This window comes from Centroberyx gerrardi, chromosome 10 (genome assembly GCF_048128805.1).
Source record: "Centroberyx gerrardi isolate f3 chromosome 10, fCenGer3.hap1.cur.20231027, whole genome shotgun sequence".
Taxonomy (NCBI): Eukaryota; Metazoa; Chordata; class Actinopteri; order Beryciformes; family Berycidae; genus Centroberyx; species Centroberyx gerrardi.
In genome coordinates, this window is record NC_136006.1 from 30,508,734 (window position 1) to 30,524,557 (window position 15,824).

The 15,824-nt window shown below is 47.3% G+C and overlaps 1 protein-coding gene across 2 annotated transcripts in view; it reads right to left on the bottom strand.

Annotated features, from left to right (window-relative positions):
• zeb2a (zinc finger E-box binding homeobox 2a) overlaps nucleotides 1-15,824 on the bottom strand; it is a 54,563-nt gene that overhangs the window by 15,028 nt on the left and 23,711 nt on the right. For both annotated transcript variants that reach the window (XM_071914579.2, XM_071914580.2), the window contains one exon: nucleotides 606-869. In XM_071914579.2, the coding sequence (XP_071770680.1) occupies nucleotides 606-869 (264 nt within the window). The remainder of the gene's footprint in view (nucleotides 1-605; nucleotides 870-15,824) is intronic.

The following is a 15,824-nucleotide window of genomic DNA, read 5'->3' on the forward strand; positions in this document are numbered from 1 at the left end:
CAATCAGGGGATATGGGTTAAGAAGATAATACGATAATGTGAGGCTCAACACCTCACCACACGCAAGGGAACTTTGGTATCTCGAATAACTGAGATATTTTCCCAAGATGTGACCTATTTTATACATCCATCACAAATACATACACACAAATATATATAGAGATTTACACTAGAGATGGGGCGATATATTGAAATTCAATATATCGTAATACAAGACTATGACAATATGTATCGTGGGTCAGAAAAATTAATGGTAATATTAGCTCCATTTTATTCTGCTGTAGTAATCACAAATGAGACGGCTTGACCATCAGAATTTCACAAGCTCTCCATTGAAATTATATTATTTGCACTTTGTAATGACATTTTTAAATTGTTGTTTACATTCTAGCGAGCCAATGGCATCCCAAGAAAGATTTGTGGCTCAGAAATAAACATAATTCTACAGTCAGACTTTGAAATTTGATTTATTTCTGTATTGAATCGTCAACCCCATATCACGCATCGTATCGCGTATCGTATCGTGAGATAATATATATATATATCGTCCCATCCCTGATTTACACACAAATGTGTAATACAAGTACAGACTTATAAACACTCACCAGTGCCGTTGAGGTGTCCGTGTGTGTCGACCCCCAGATGCCAGGCGTGGTGGTTCTGCCGACCGTCCCTGCCCTCCGACCCCTCCTGACCCCGGTAGGACAGCAGGGCGTGGCCGACCCTGGGCGAGGTCTCCAGGGCGGGCACGCCGGCCGGGCTGCCCGCCTCCTCCTCCCCGTTCGCCAGCCCGTTCTCCTCCGAGACCAGCGGCCTGTCATCCTCGTCCGTCTCCGAGCCCGTCTCCACCACATTCTCATAGTTGAGCACTGCGAAGACACAAACAAAGCCGGGCTGTTAGGTTTCAAAAACAACATCCGCCCATAACTCTAGTGGCATGGCCCAAAGTAGAGGAGGCGAAAGTCACATTCCTTGGTCGAGAGGTTGGGAAGGCTTTTTTTATTCAGGGCCCAGACACCCGGGGGACCGAGCCGAAATGGAAGGCTTGTAAATATTACATCTCTGAACTTGATAACATAAACTTGATTTAGACTCCGGCCTGAATCCGGCGGGGCACGCAGCGGTGAAACCGTGAAAAAAAAAAATGCCTCGCTTTGGCGCACCTCTGATAAAGGTGCATGAGAAAAAAAAAACAGGAATATGCTGAAAGAAGAAAGAGAGGGGAGGGTGATGGAATAACAGCGAAAAAAGGAGGAAAGTAAAAAAGCCATGACATCATGGGAACTCGACGCAGCGAAAGAGGGCCCCGAGGGCGGAAAAAAAAGAGAGAGAGAGAGCGCAATTTTCAGGTTCATTTTGAGTTCTGTGTATGCCTAATAAAGCAATATTTCGACAAGCTCTCATGCGCCTTATCTCTAGAGGCAACTGCCAACTCCAGGAGTGAGTGGGAAGTGGCTAAAGTGATGCATTTTCTCGTCAATTGCTTGTTTCGCGGGGATATTATTTGCTTCCCCTTGCCAGTTTCCAAACCGTAAAAAAACCTTTACATCCTAACGGCATACCATTCCTTCACAGGTTCCCAGGGAAAAGAATACAAAATACAAGCTTCTCTGTTTTTTTTTTTTTTTTTTTTTTTTCACTCTTCCCCTTTGGGTACATGGAGATTAGGCTGTGCATATCTGTTCATAATATGATCTTTGTCTGACTGTATGGTTCGGCACTTGCCTCCCGGACAACTGCGCAACAGGTGCAAATTAAAAAGGGGAGCCACGGTGGGCTGGGCCGAAATCTGCTGACCTGGGCTGAATACCAAGAGCAGGGAAGGGGGGTGGAGGGCGTGGGACAAAACCCTCTTTAATAAGAGGTGTGACCACAAGGATTTAGGGGGAGTTCAGACAGGGTAATGCCCTCTCGGATCAAAAAAAAAAAAAAAAAGAGAAAGAGAAAGAGAGGCCGAAAAGAAAGAGCTGAAAAGTGAGACGTGAATGCTCGTTGTGTGGTCTAGGTATACGTCGGGATATAATATGATCTCACTCAATGTCTTAACCCCCGCTCTCACAGTCTCCCCCCCCCCCCCCCCGCCCCGGACCCACAACAATAGTGGTTTTACCTTTTCACTGAAAGAATTTCTGACCCTGTTCTAACACGGAGGGGGGGGGGGGGGGGGGAGTGAAGAGAAATTTTTAAAAAAGCCAGTGGAAGCAGAATGAATGTGAATCTCTCTGTTTTACGTTACATAATCAGTTTGATCTGCGTTTGTTTACAGTTGCTCTTACAGTTTGTTGTCGTCATTTTGTTTACTTGCGATTATTGTTTTTTGTCTGAGCTTTGGCAACATAAGTGTGACCTGTCATGTCTGATTGAAAATTGAAATTTAAAAAGAAACATCAGCGAGATAAAAACCAGTTTGGATCATTTACACTTTCACAAAAAAAAAAAAAAAAAAGTTCCTCTCATTCACTTTCACTTACATGTGCAAAAACCTCACACAACTAACTAACCCTACCGCTAAACATCTTCCATTCAGAAAAAAACACTGAAAAGACAATTATTTGACAAATGTTTAGGGAAAGGTTTGTTTGGTTCTTTATGTATGCTGCTGAGAGACTTGGCCTGTGTGGGACTGTTTTGTATCTGTGCTGTGGTGGGCAGGAGGCGGACAGAGAAAAGCCAGTGACCTCCCCAAACAAAAGCAATTCATCCCAGTGTTTGCCTCCCGGGTCACATGGGTCTGGCAGTGTGGCAGATGTCATTGGGGGCAGCGAGCGCAGGAGGCTGTTGATGCGCTGCCTGAAAAGGGGATAGCTTTCTCCCTCAAGTTTGTTATCCCCATCTACACCACCTGTACCACTGATTTTTTCACATTTAAAACTGACTTTTCTCCCGAGTTCCAACGTTAAAACAAGAGCATAGAAACTTCTCTGGCCCGAGCCCCCGGGGGGTGCGCAGCTTTGTTCCCGGTGACATATTTGATGGAGCGCTACCCCTCGGCTCCCGTCTTGCCGCACCTCCATTGTGTGGCTGAGCGCCGCCGTTCCGACCTGCTAATCTCCCAGAGGTCCATTGTCTCAGCCCGTCACCTCTCCGCCGATCGATCCTTTGTGCTCATTCACAGCGCCGGGGACAAAGCAGCGGCAACACATCGCACGGCGTTACCCCCACCACCACGCTCTCCCTCTTTCTCTCTCTCCCTCTCTCTTTCTCCCTTCTCCGTGTCTCCCTTCTTCTCTTCCCCCTCCCTCCCTTCCTTCCCCCCCTCCACTAAGGCGTTCCACAAAGAGACATTAATCTTGACCCTCCCTTGCTGAACCGGGTTTCGTCATCTCCTCTGTTGCTACATTTTTACTCCGGTCAGATACTGCTGGAAGAAGAATGGCCTCTTTTATGCAAACAAATGCCTCCAGCTGTTTCGGAGGGGGGGGGGGGAGGGTGGAGGGTGGGGGGGGTTTGATTTTATGCCTCCAAGCCCCCCCGTATAGCTCCGAGTTCCGGGCAGGTGGCCCAGCGTGAGAAGGTATGTTACATCGATCAGCGCGAAACAGTGGGAGCTATGTGTGCGCTTCGGAGCCCCCGAGTGCAGGTGGTGTAAAAGCTAGGAGAGAGGAAACCTTCCTCATTGAAGGCACCTCCGGAGTCTCTCTCTCTCTCTTTCTCTCTCTCTTTCTCTCACTCTCTCTCGCTCTAAAGGATGCCCTGCAAGACTTTGACGGGTGGCGGCATGCACGAGGCGGCCAAATCCAACATCTGACCCTTTAGGTTTACAGGTTCAACATCAACCCAAGCAAAAAATTCGTACAATATGACATTATATATAGCATGGTAAAATTCCTATTAAAACGGCTTTGGGAGCTGTTTTGTAATGATGTCAGAAAGATATTTAGCTCCTGATTTCACAAAACTTTCGCATCAACATCTATTCAGTGTGAAAATATTCGCTGGGTGAGGTTGAACGCGAGGGTCAACGAGCAGCTACCAATGGCTTTCCCCCGTTCCCAACCCTCCACACTGCATTGGAGCAAAATCAATAGTGGAGGTATAGAAGGGTGGAGCTTCAGTGCAAATCGAGGCATCAAGAAGGATCAAATCAGCATGAATCTGAACTCTTTAATCCTAAACAGAAAAAACACACCAAACTAGACTAGATTATGCAGCTGCATGACCTTTTAGCAAAAAGACAGATTTCAGCGCCTGATCCATTGTGCCTCTAAATGCCCCGCAAACAGGTGCATACTATACCTGACACATATCATATGCGCTCCAAATAAGGCGAAAGCAGCCCGGTCCAGTATGTAGACCGCCCCCTCCCTCCTGTGCGCTCCTCCATTCCAAACAGTCCCTCAATCCAGGAGAGAAAATCAGCCTTGCTCCTGTGCTATGAGTGGTTATCCAGTCCAGTCTCTGTTCTCCTACATCTCTTTGTGGGGGAAAAGCCCGGCTTCAGATCCATATTGAGACATGCACACACACACACACACACACGCACAGGCACAGGCACGCACACACAGGAGAGCGTTTTGATGTGATAATAGAGCGAGCAAAGGCAGCCAGATCCAGGTCTCGAGGCTCCAGGTGATTTTTCGCCGCGTCCACGTCCTTCCCCAGCCGCTGCTAGGTAATGAGAGATGAGGTGGGAGCTACGGGAGGAAAAGCTGCCTCTCTCTCTTTTTTTTCTCTCTCTCTCTCTCTCTCTCTCTTTTCTCTCTCACTCGCCTGTGAGCGTTGCAGATCACCTGAGCGAACAACTGGAGGGGGAGGGGGGGGGGGGGGGGGGGGGGGCGAGTAGGTAAGGCAGACGCTGCTGTGGAAATGAGGTCGCTGCCTAGTGGCTACGAGCTGGAAGTGATTCAGGCATTCATCAAAAGGAGAATCACACACAGGCAGGTAGAGCGGAGCAGCCAGCAAATACACTGGTTCAGTTCTTTTGAAGCATATTCAAAGTGCTGTGATTTCATCCGAATCAAAGCTATATTTTCCCCTTGACTGTTTTGATCACTTTTTTCGAGGCCTACTAATAGGGAGCATAGCCATAAGCGAGCGCATGTGTGTGTGCCCTGTGTGTGTGTGCCTGCACGTGTGTGTGTGTGTGTGTGTGTGTGTGTGTTTGTATGCGCACATGTTTTCATCCCCAGCATCTATTCACCCATGTCCGGGGTGTGCCAGGCAGGAAGAGTGGGGTGTTTCCACCGACCAGGCCCTGCCGTGAGGCGGCAACAGTGGCCGGCCTCCTAATTGAATTAAACTCCCATTTATCTATGGGGGCCCCCGCGCAACAGGCTGGGAAAAAAAGGAGAGAGAAAAAAAAAGAGAGAGAGAGAGAGAGAGAGAGAGAGAGAGAGAGAGAGATCTCAGAGTTTTAGTCAAGCGCCCAGACAGCCCACCTTTCCCCCCTTCTCTCCATCCCGATACGAAGCCACCATCTGTGCCCTGCCTGCGCACATGTTACTCCTCTCAACAAATGTTCAGGGCCCCCACTGGCCCCCCTCACACACAAAACACACACACACACACATACGTGCGCTCAATCACTATACACCCACACACGCTCCTTCAAACGCACACACACACACATGCGAGCGTGCAGGCACATAAGCAAGGGAGCACACACTAAGAGCCAAGTAGGCCTCCCTGGATACACATAAGACAGAAATAGGCTAAAGATGGAAACCGCACTGTGAAGCCTTCACTTGAAAACTCAACAAAAAACCTGATTCCTGCCCTTGTATTTACAATCAAAGACAAAGTCATTTAACAAACTAGCTTAAAAAATCCTTAAAACCATATTAAAAACAGCCATATAAATGTGAAATACACTAAATTTCATCTGTTGATTATTTTTAGAACAGGTTGGAATGAAAGGCCGCATTTCCACGGGGGAAAAGGAGGAGGATTGAGATTGATAATTGTGTAGAGTCATAAACTAGATTGATTTTTTTCTGTTCGGAGTTAATACGGGTCAATTAATATGCAAATCTGCGAGCAGATGCTCGGCAGCAAGCTGCCTCCTGTGTGATTGTGGCCTGACGGTCACTCACTGTTAAAACTGTTACAAAGCACACACAGTCACAAGCACACACACCTCTGCTTCTTCACAAATCAGTACAAACTTCCTTAACGACAAACTGGCATCCTTTTGCGGGGCAAAAATCTTTTATGTTGATGCGATTTTGAGCTCTTCCTCCGCCCCTATTCTCTGATATAATAAACTGCAAAAACAACTGCATGGATCAATGTAGGCTTTTCATTTGCTCTGCGATGTCGACCTGAATTCACTTAACTAAATGGATTTTGCTCTTGGCTGCAGGTTAGCCATAGATTTTACGCTAATGCTATTTTTGGTCGGAGGTACTGCATATTTCACATTGATTTCAGGGAGAATCAAACCCAATAGGATAAACGATCGAGCGTTTTTAGAGTACAGGCTGTCGGAGCAGCAGCCTGGACTGGTGCGTGTGAGAGCGTGTGTGTGTGTGTGTGTGTGCGCGCGTGTGAAGATAGAGCTTGTGGCTTCTTGTTCTGGTCCCAAGTGGAGAAGCCAAATGTGATTTTCACCTTTGTGAGCGAGTGGGTGCAGATGGCCACAAAACGAGCCATTAGGAAGGATTTTAAAGCATGTTTCACCATCAGGAAGACAGGTTGCTCATGCAATATTCAGGCTAGGAGTGGTGTTCCTGCTCCATCTGACTGGATGTCAAAACTGTCAGCGCGGCGAGGCGGGGAACAGGAGCCCACTTAATACTCCGGCTCTGGGTGGAATCGAGGCTCGTTTGCACGAGTATAAATCTCAAGCGCTCATTAATATTGAAAGTGTTGTGCGGTTTCAACAGATCCAGAATGTTGGAGATGAGGTTAGGTTCGACTGGGAGGCATGTGTTTTTTTGTTTTGTTGTCGTCTTTATTAGATATGATACAGTGTAGCGGCTGTGTTCACTGTCTGTCAGTGTGTTTTGTCTTTTTCCTCCAATCTGTGTAACACTCTCCTAACACATCTATTGAAAAACTCCATCGTGTACTATATGATAAAGCAAAAGGGCCATGAGAATGATCCAAAAAACACACACATCTAGTTCAACATCAACCCAAATGTGCACAAAATTTAAACAGTATGATATTATGGCACATCTAGTTCCACACCAACCCAAATGTGCGCAAAATTTTAACAATGTGACATTACGGCAGGAGAAAATTCATTTTAAAACAGCTTTGGAAACTGTTTTGAACTGATTTCATAAAGATATTTAGGTCCTGATTTCACAAAACCATGCAGGTAGCAGCTATGGATGATTATGAGTGTTGTCTCAACTTTGATTTTGACGCAAAATTTCAACGTCGGTGCAGTCTATTCAACATCCAAAAATCTAAATTGTTTGCTAGGCGCCTATACTCTCTCTAAGTAACTCCCTTATGTACGATCCAATAAAGAAAACCTTGAGAATCACCTTAAAAACAAAAAAGGACACATTTCCAGTCGCATTCGCGCATTTAGCTCGTGAAGACAGATTTCTACCGGGTCTTTCTCTCCTCCCTCAGCCCGCCACTCTGAATCCCTCTGCCACCAGGATGCCACCTGCCTACCGTGTTGATCAGTGGATTATCTCAGGCTCTTTTAACTCGCGGGGAAGCCCGCCGACAACTGCCTCCTCCACCGCTGAGCCCGCTGTTCAGCCCTCTTCCTCCCCACCGCCATCAATTACCACCGCTGCAGTGGGAGAGCTTTGTTTCCACCCTCTCCACGCCAGTGTGTTTGTGCAAGAGAGAGGAAAAGGGAGCAAAAAAATAAATCACCTGGGCTAAACGTATGCAAATTCGGATGAATACAAGCAATCAGTGCGAAATTAATTTAGCTGAAGCTGATTAGGGGCATTAATAAATCTATCCGCGGCGCTGCCTCCATCTGATATTGCCATATACTCCTTCCTGTAAGATTAATTAGGACGCTACAATAACATACGGCGCTGCTGGTACAGATTACTGTAAGCTCTCTTCTTCTTTTCCCCTTTATGACGAGCGGAGCCAAACCTGAATTGTAATTAAGAATTGCTCCCGAACTCCTTTTGGGGGCTTTTTTTTTTTTTTTTCAGTGCCAGTCATGTAAAGAACACAGTAAAAACACAGTATTATGGGAGTATGAGAGCAAAGGGGGGGTGGGGGGGTGTGTGTGTGTGTGTGTGTGGGGGGGGGGGTTGTTAGAGAGAGAGAGAGAGAGAAAGGAAGAGATAGTAGTAGGGATGGAGGGGCATCTGTGGTCTGGTCTGTGGTAACTACAGTAATACCCTGCCAGTCACCAGCTGGCAGTGTAGGCGGGAGGCTTTGAAAAGGGTCAGTTTGTATGTGTGTGTGCATGAGTGTGTGCGCGCGCGCGTGTATTAATGAGTCCATAGTTTCATGCGTGTTGTGTGTGAATGGCTGTTTGTGTGTGTGTGTGTGTGTGTACATGTGTAGACCCTCCTGATACGAGCTCCATCCATCGCGATAAGCAACACACCACACCACAGTTTAAGACCCCTGAATTTCACCACCTCTTTCACATGGTAATGAGAGTGTAAAACACATCTGTTCTTCTCCACCCACACACACGCACACACACACACACACACACACACACACACACACACACACGGACTATTCCCCGCAGTGGCCTGAATAGCATCCCTACCAGGTACCGAACAAGAGAGGCAGGCTCTCCTTCTGTCCTCTAACCCCGTTGGTCCCTGCTCCCATCGGCCCCTGAGGGCTGGATGACCCTTGAACCCTGGAATGATCTGGATCCAATGGGCCCCCATGCTGATACACTGTTACCACTCCAACCTGAGTAGGATATCTGCTGTAAAACACAGGGAAGAGCTCATATCCATGACCAAAGGGATTTGGCTGCTCTCTGCTTGCTCTTGTTTTAACCTGGGGGTTTGGGAGGGGGGTGGGGGGGGTTGGAGGTGGTTTGGTAGGGGGGTTAGTGTGTGTATGTGTGTGTGTGTGTGTGTTTGTGTGTGTGTGTGTGCGCGCGCCTAGGTCCCGTTAAGACACCTGAAGTACGGAAAGGTGAGAATTAGCACAAGTGGATAATTAGGATCCAGCTTATGCCACTTAAACTAGGCTCGGGTTTAGCTACACAGTCCTGTCCTGTACAGTACACACACACACACACACACACACGCACAGAGGATCACACACACTGCACACTGCCTACAAGTCATAAACACAACTCCAGGATGGACGATTATGAGCTGAGCGGCAGTAAATATTTGAGAGGCTATTGTTCCCCGCCGCTTCCTCTGGGAGCTCGCCGAAAAAGACTCTCCTTCCCCACTCGCAGCGCTCCTCAGGGGGAGACCCGTCCCGGATCAAATTATCTTTCTGAGGAGGAAGACCGTCAGATCCTCCCCGACCCTGTTACCCACCGACTGTTAGACAGCGTTGTGCGTATGTAGCGAGGGGGGGAATTCGTCAATAGGGAAAAATCGAGTCCCCCAAGTAGCAGCGACGGGGGGATCCCATGTGATGAACCGGTCCAACCAGAGGAAAGACACAGAGGGAAAAGTTAATATTGACAAGGGTGGGGGGTGGGTGGGGGGTTTTCTCTGCAAGTGGTAAACAGCGGAGCTCTCCTAGAAACTAGGCTTCGACCGAAATGGGTTTCTGAAGGCCGATAATGATGTTTCTGAATTGAAGTTGGTTTAAATTTGAGCAATTTTATGGCCCCAAAATGACAAGTATTCAGTGTTTTTTACCCAGTGTTTTTGTCAGGGTGGAAAAGCCTCTGAAACAGCATTTAGTCCATCATGGGACACTAAAACTCTCCATTGAAACCCAGACTAATGAAATTCTTTAAGGGTGAGCAGCTCTTTAAGGCAGGGTGACCGACCCACACAAACACCTATTCAGTGGTAGGGAAACTCTGGGATAGATAACTGCCTTTAAATGAAGAATTTGGAATGAAATGAATCAGTAAAATGTGCAAAGAAACAGTTTTCCAGACTGTTCTTCTGTAGCATCATATCAGAGGTGGACGACACTGACTGGCTGATATGCAATATTTAATAAAAAAAGACCAATATCGGCCCCGTGTATCAGCAAACCGATACGCATCGGTCCAACCCTACTAGAAACCGAGCTCTTGGAGATATCCTGGCAAGAGCAACCTAATCATTTCTTAACTATGCAGACGGAGAATCTAAGAATGGAGAAAAATCCCTAAATCGCTGGAGGGGCAGGACTTTTGAGTGTGGAGAGAGAGAGAGAGAGAGAGAGAGAGAGAGAGAGAGAGAGAGAGAGAGAGAGTTTCCATCACCAACCTGTTGGCAGGCTTCTGTATAATTACGGTCACCATACCCAGCCTTTTCCCCCCATGTGGTCGACCATTTTGAAAACAAAAAAGGAGAGTCGCTCTGTAATTCACCCCTAGCAGGGCGGGGGAGGGATGGGATGGGGAGGGAAGGAGGGAAGGGGGGGGAGGTGGAGGGGGGCGTGGAGGCTCCGGTCTGCAGCCAATGAGCTGTCTTTGCCTAAAAAAGCCCCACCAAAACGGCCTGTGAACGGTCGGTCTAGGGAGAGGGAGAGAGAGAGAGAGAGAGAGAGAGAGAGAGAGGGGAAGAAGGTTCAGGGGTTCTCCACTTCAAACACGCCAAGAAAAATGTCTCCCCCCATTAAAAAAAAAGTGAGACCACGGCATGCTTTATCTCGTAGGTGGCTCCCCCCCCCCCCCCCCATCTCTGAGGGAGCGAGAGAGGGAGAGAGAGAGAGAGAGAGAGAGAGAGAGAGAGAGAGAGAGACCCTTTGAGTAACAGGACACCTCGCCAGGGCTTAAAGAAATTGGCCTGCACCGGTGGTCCTCGGCCTGTTACAGTCAAGCGCCTGCCAACAAGCGGTTCCCTCTCAGGGAAAGGTGTGTGAAAACACAAAAGAGTCGAGGAGAAACAAAGAGAGAGCCAAGAGAGGCGAGGAGAGACGTGCGCTTTTGACCCGCGGCTGGGAACTTCTTCGCATGTACAACCTACTACACTAGAATCTCCATCTTAACAAGTCATTTAGTCCATTATTGAGTCCTAAAAATACACATTTTCTTAAAACAAGAGAAAATATCTGCCACTATGGTGAGGTCATTTCACTTGTTTCCCAATGCAGTTTCACTTGTTTCAGGGATTTTCTAGAAAGTTGAATTGTATCAGTTGATTTGCATCAGAAACAACTGAAATGATCTCACCTCACTGGCAGATTTTTTCACTTATTTTAAGAAAATATTAGACTGAATGACTTGTTAAGATGGAGATTTTTTGCAGTGTATATATATAATATAAAAATATATACAGTATATATATCTATATTATACCCTGCCGTGGTTTTCTAACCTCTGTAGCTGGGTTTCCAATCCCAAAAAAGTTTTTACGCTCATTTGAAGTGGAAAATGTTTTTTTGTCGGTAATAAAATGACGTGATAACTAGCGAAGGAAGTTTGTTGAATAAATAATGATCTAGGCTTGGCATGAGCCAACAGTTCAAAAGTGGGCTTAAACTTGAAATGACCGTTATGGTGCAGCACAATATCATACATGTTGTTTCTAACACGCAGAAAAGTCTCTGTTGTGGTTTCATGTCCGTGAGTTGGTGCCATAGAATATTGCACAAAAACCAAAAAGTTTACGTAAAATTACATTTGCAAGCCGGGTCGGATGGCAACACACAGCTTATGTGTGTACGTGTGTGTGTGTGTGTGTTCTTATCAGTCCTGCAGTGTATAAGGTGTGACGGTAAGGGAAGAGAAAAAAAGACGAAAAAAAAAAACCCGGAGTTCCTCTTTGAACGTGTCACATGGGTGAGAGCCGAGTCACACCAAAAAACACACAAGAGAGGAGCTTAATCAGGTTTTGGCACCTTGAGCTCTGCAGGCTGTTTTAAAAAGAGAGCGTTAACTGTGTCACCCCTGCCCACCGCCACCCCCACCCCATCCTCTGCACCCTATGCCCCCTGCCACCGCCCCCTGTGTCAGGGCGGTGTCTAACGCATCGGAGGACGGCAAACAACTTCATCGGGAGTCACGGCGTTGAAGAAAAACCTCGCGAAACGGCAAAATGTGCGGCTGTCGCATCGCCGTGTTTGCATTATGATAAGAGCTAACAGCAGAATTCTGTTAATGGAATTGGACGGTTGGAGATGAGTAAAGGTCAAGGCACAAAAAGCATGCTGGGAAAGCTACTTTAGAAAGTTCCTATCAGTAACGCTGTGTGACAGTTAAAGCAACCCAGCCCCTCTCACCTCAAGAGGCTCGGTTACATTTCGGCAACGGTGTGTCGTTGATTACATAAAACACTGCTGCTTTTCTCTGATAAGCCTCTTAGAGATAGATACCAAACGGACACGGTGAGTGTGTGAGTGGGTGGTGTGTGTGTGTGTGTGTGTGTGTGTCGGAGTGAAGGAGCCAAAGGGAAGGTCAGAGGTGTGAAGCGCTCTTTCTTTCCTTGTCTTTTTGTTGCAAAACACAATTAGTCAACCCTAAAGCTATTTCTGCCGTACGCGAGGGATTTTCGACCGCGCTGCCAAGAACTACACTGTGTGTTTTCATGCCTGAGCGGTGTGCGAGCTTGTGTTTTAGTGAGAAAAACCTGAGTGGGAACGAAAGTCTCGGTGTGTGTGTAAGAGAGAGAGAGTGTGTGTGACTGAGAAAGAGAAGGAAAGGGAGAGAGAACAAGTCATATATAAATAAGGAATTGAGCACACCACAGCAAAGGTAAAAAAAAACGAAAAAAACCCGTCTCTTTTGAACTTTTGGAACGTGTTCTACATGCATTTTGAAGCCCATCAAACTTCATCTTCCTGTGTAACCATTCAATTAATCATCAACCGCCGTGGCAGGGTGGGGGCAGACAGAGGCTACCCCCCCACCCCCCCACCCCCCCCACTCGAAATCTAGGTTGCCTAAGAGAAGTCAGACTTAACTCCGGCTGAGCTGAATAATGGATACATGCGCTTACACTTTTGGCAATGATGAGGCAGTTTCAGGCTTTACAGCCCACCAGCCTCTCTGGAGGGACGGGGAGGCCTACTTCCAAAATGGCTGAATTATTCATCTTCCCAGGTGGGACAGGGGCTCGGATTGTTGCGCTCCTCTTTACAAAAGGAAAAGGAAAGGTTCTCATTATTAAATCCCTCCGCTGAATACCTTCTTTCCCGCCGATAAGCAGCGCTGTAAAAAAAAAAAACGAGAGAACTCACTCCGCGCAGAGGAAGAACTCGAGTCTTTCGTTTTGACTTAGCCCGAGTCTTTCATAAGGTGTAAGGAATAATTCATGATCGCAGGTGTTTTAACTCCCCCTCCTTAAGAAAAATTCATCTAACTTTTATCCTCCGAGTGGCATCCGCCAGACGAAGCTAAGTGGCCGCCTTCCTTCCCCACCTCCGTCCATTTTACACCTCTTTAATTGTCTCCATCCTCGCCGGAGCCTCCCTCGGCTTCTAGCCGTCCCGCTTTACCCGTCCCGCTTGGGCCGTAATCATCGGCAGGGCGGCCTAAACGACGTGAAACCCGATCGTGTTTGTAGACGGTCTTATACTGTGAACCTTGGCTGCCATACATCTCCCTCAGGTGAGTTGAGTTTCATTCAGCTCCATTTAGCGAGCGCTCTACAGCTTTTTGGCAGCAGAACCAGGGGGAGATATGGAAGGTTTTTTTGAGCTTGAGTGCTGATTATGGACCCCAGAGAACTGTATTTGATTTTTTCCCCCTTATCCCTTTTCACCTTTCACGATGTGGGTAGAACAAAAGAGGGGCAGGAAGGGGGGGGGTGCTGAAAAGATTTTTTTTCTGGAATCATCTAGAACTTTTTTTCCCCACTTACTGCAAATGAGCAGCAAATAACCGCTAGGCCCTCAGATGCTTGTTCGACAAGTAAAGCACAAACTAGCGGCGGAGGGCCTTCACAATGCGGCCTAATAACGGCGCCCGTAACAGCACATGTTGTTTCTTTGTAATAATGAGCGTGTCTTATGAGAAGGTGAAAGATAAGAGACAGTCAGGAGCGACGGGGGATTTGAGGTGGGGGTGGTAGCAGATTACGTGTATGACAGAATTTGCAATTATCCCTGGATGAATCATGACAAAGATAATACATGCGCCCAGCCTCATGAATATTCTAGATTGGCCACTCCCCAAGCTTAACGAGCGAGCCCCGGCTCTAATTACTACTGACGGCTTAAACTTCATCAGGACACACGGATGCTCTATCGCTCCAAAACACGTATGTGCCGACACACACACATACACACACAAAGAAAGACACACACACACCATTTGACTAGGTATTGCTTCACATCAGCACAACTCGGCCAGACTAATTCTTCTTTAGGCAGTGTTGCTGTGGCACTTCCTGGAACATAATTTGCAGTAGTGAAACTCGCTGTTTTCGCTGATGAAGTCGGTTTGACATTGACTCACAAGACCATGTTGACCAAAAACCTTAAACTGACAAACATGACTGCCAAGCAAAGGTAACACTCTCGGAAAAGTGCATTTCAAGTGACTTTTCAAACATGATAGAGACTTTATGTTTCATTCACATGCATGCACACATAGACACACGTGTATACATTTTTCTTTTTTGTCATAGCTATTACCAAATATCAAGCAGGGATGCAGCGGATGCTAAACCCTCCGAAACTTTCATTTTTTTTTTTTTTTTTTACTTAAATATCATACTTAAGTTATATAAGGATTGTGTCTTTTGAAGAAAAAAAAGCATAAATGAATCCTTTTCTGAATTTTTTTTGCTCATACTGGTGTTTTCTTGTCTTATGCTGGAGGTCATGTAGTTTATTTCCGACTACATCGCCGGTGCCAAGTGGCCGTGAAAAGGTCTTAATGAGGACCTGATGGTGTTGACTCTAGATAAGGTGAGTAGCCACAGCAGATTACAAGCTGATAAGGGCTTTAAACACTCCTGGACGGACCTGGGAGTGCAAAAAAATAAATAAAAATGGGCCTTGCGCTGTAATATCAACACCGCTATCTACTTTCAGGTTGTCAGCATAAAAAAAAAAAAAACACAAACAACCACCTCCCTCGCCGCTGTAGTATCAGTGAGTCAGAGTCAGACAGACTGCCGGCGTACTCGGAACATCCTCAGCTGCGGCGAGGGAATAATTGTTCAGCGGGGATGAAGGACGCGCGCGGGGGGTGGGGGCGGGGGTGGGGGGAAACGAGGTACGCGCCCCTGTCAATTCTAATGGGTCAGACTGGGTCAGCGCTCTCTGCCCCGCGGTGCCACCTTTGGAGTGACAGATGTGCGCATCCTCCGTGTGACCTGGGAAAAACGACCCCTTACTGCCACCGACCCCCGGGCCCCCGTGTGTGGGTAATTTGCCCCCACCGCCATCACCACCACCCCCCCCCCCTCTGCCCTCCCTCCCCTTGTTCCCATTCCACACCGTCGATGGCGGTAGCCCCCGTTGAGGTGAAGGGAACTGACAAGCGTTCAGTCCCCAGGGCAGAACTTTCCAGTCAAGTGGATCGGCAGGCTGGGGGGATAAAAAAATCAAATAAATGACTTATGAATAGTCATTTGGTCCCCCTCCTCTCTCCTCTACCACTCGCTATCCAAGGCCCCTCTCCTCTCTCTCTCTCTCTCTCTCTCAACCCTCTCATCCCCGCCTCCGAACGCCTTTGATTAGCCTGATAGCTTTTGACCGTCCAAATCAGGTTTTGACACAGTTTGATAAGCAAATCGGCGCTTCGGAAAAAAAACATCTGACGACGGAGACCTGTGGTTAAGTGAAACGTTCCGCCATGTTCTGTCGGCGGCTGTTCCTAACTCCCTGGTGTAATGCCCTCTGATTGTCAT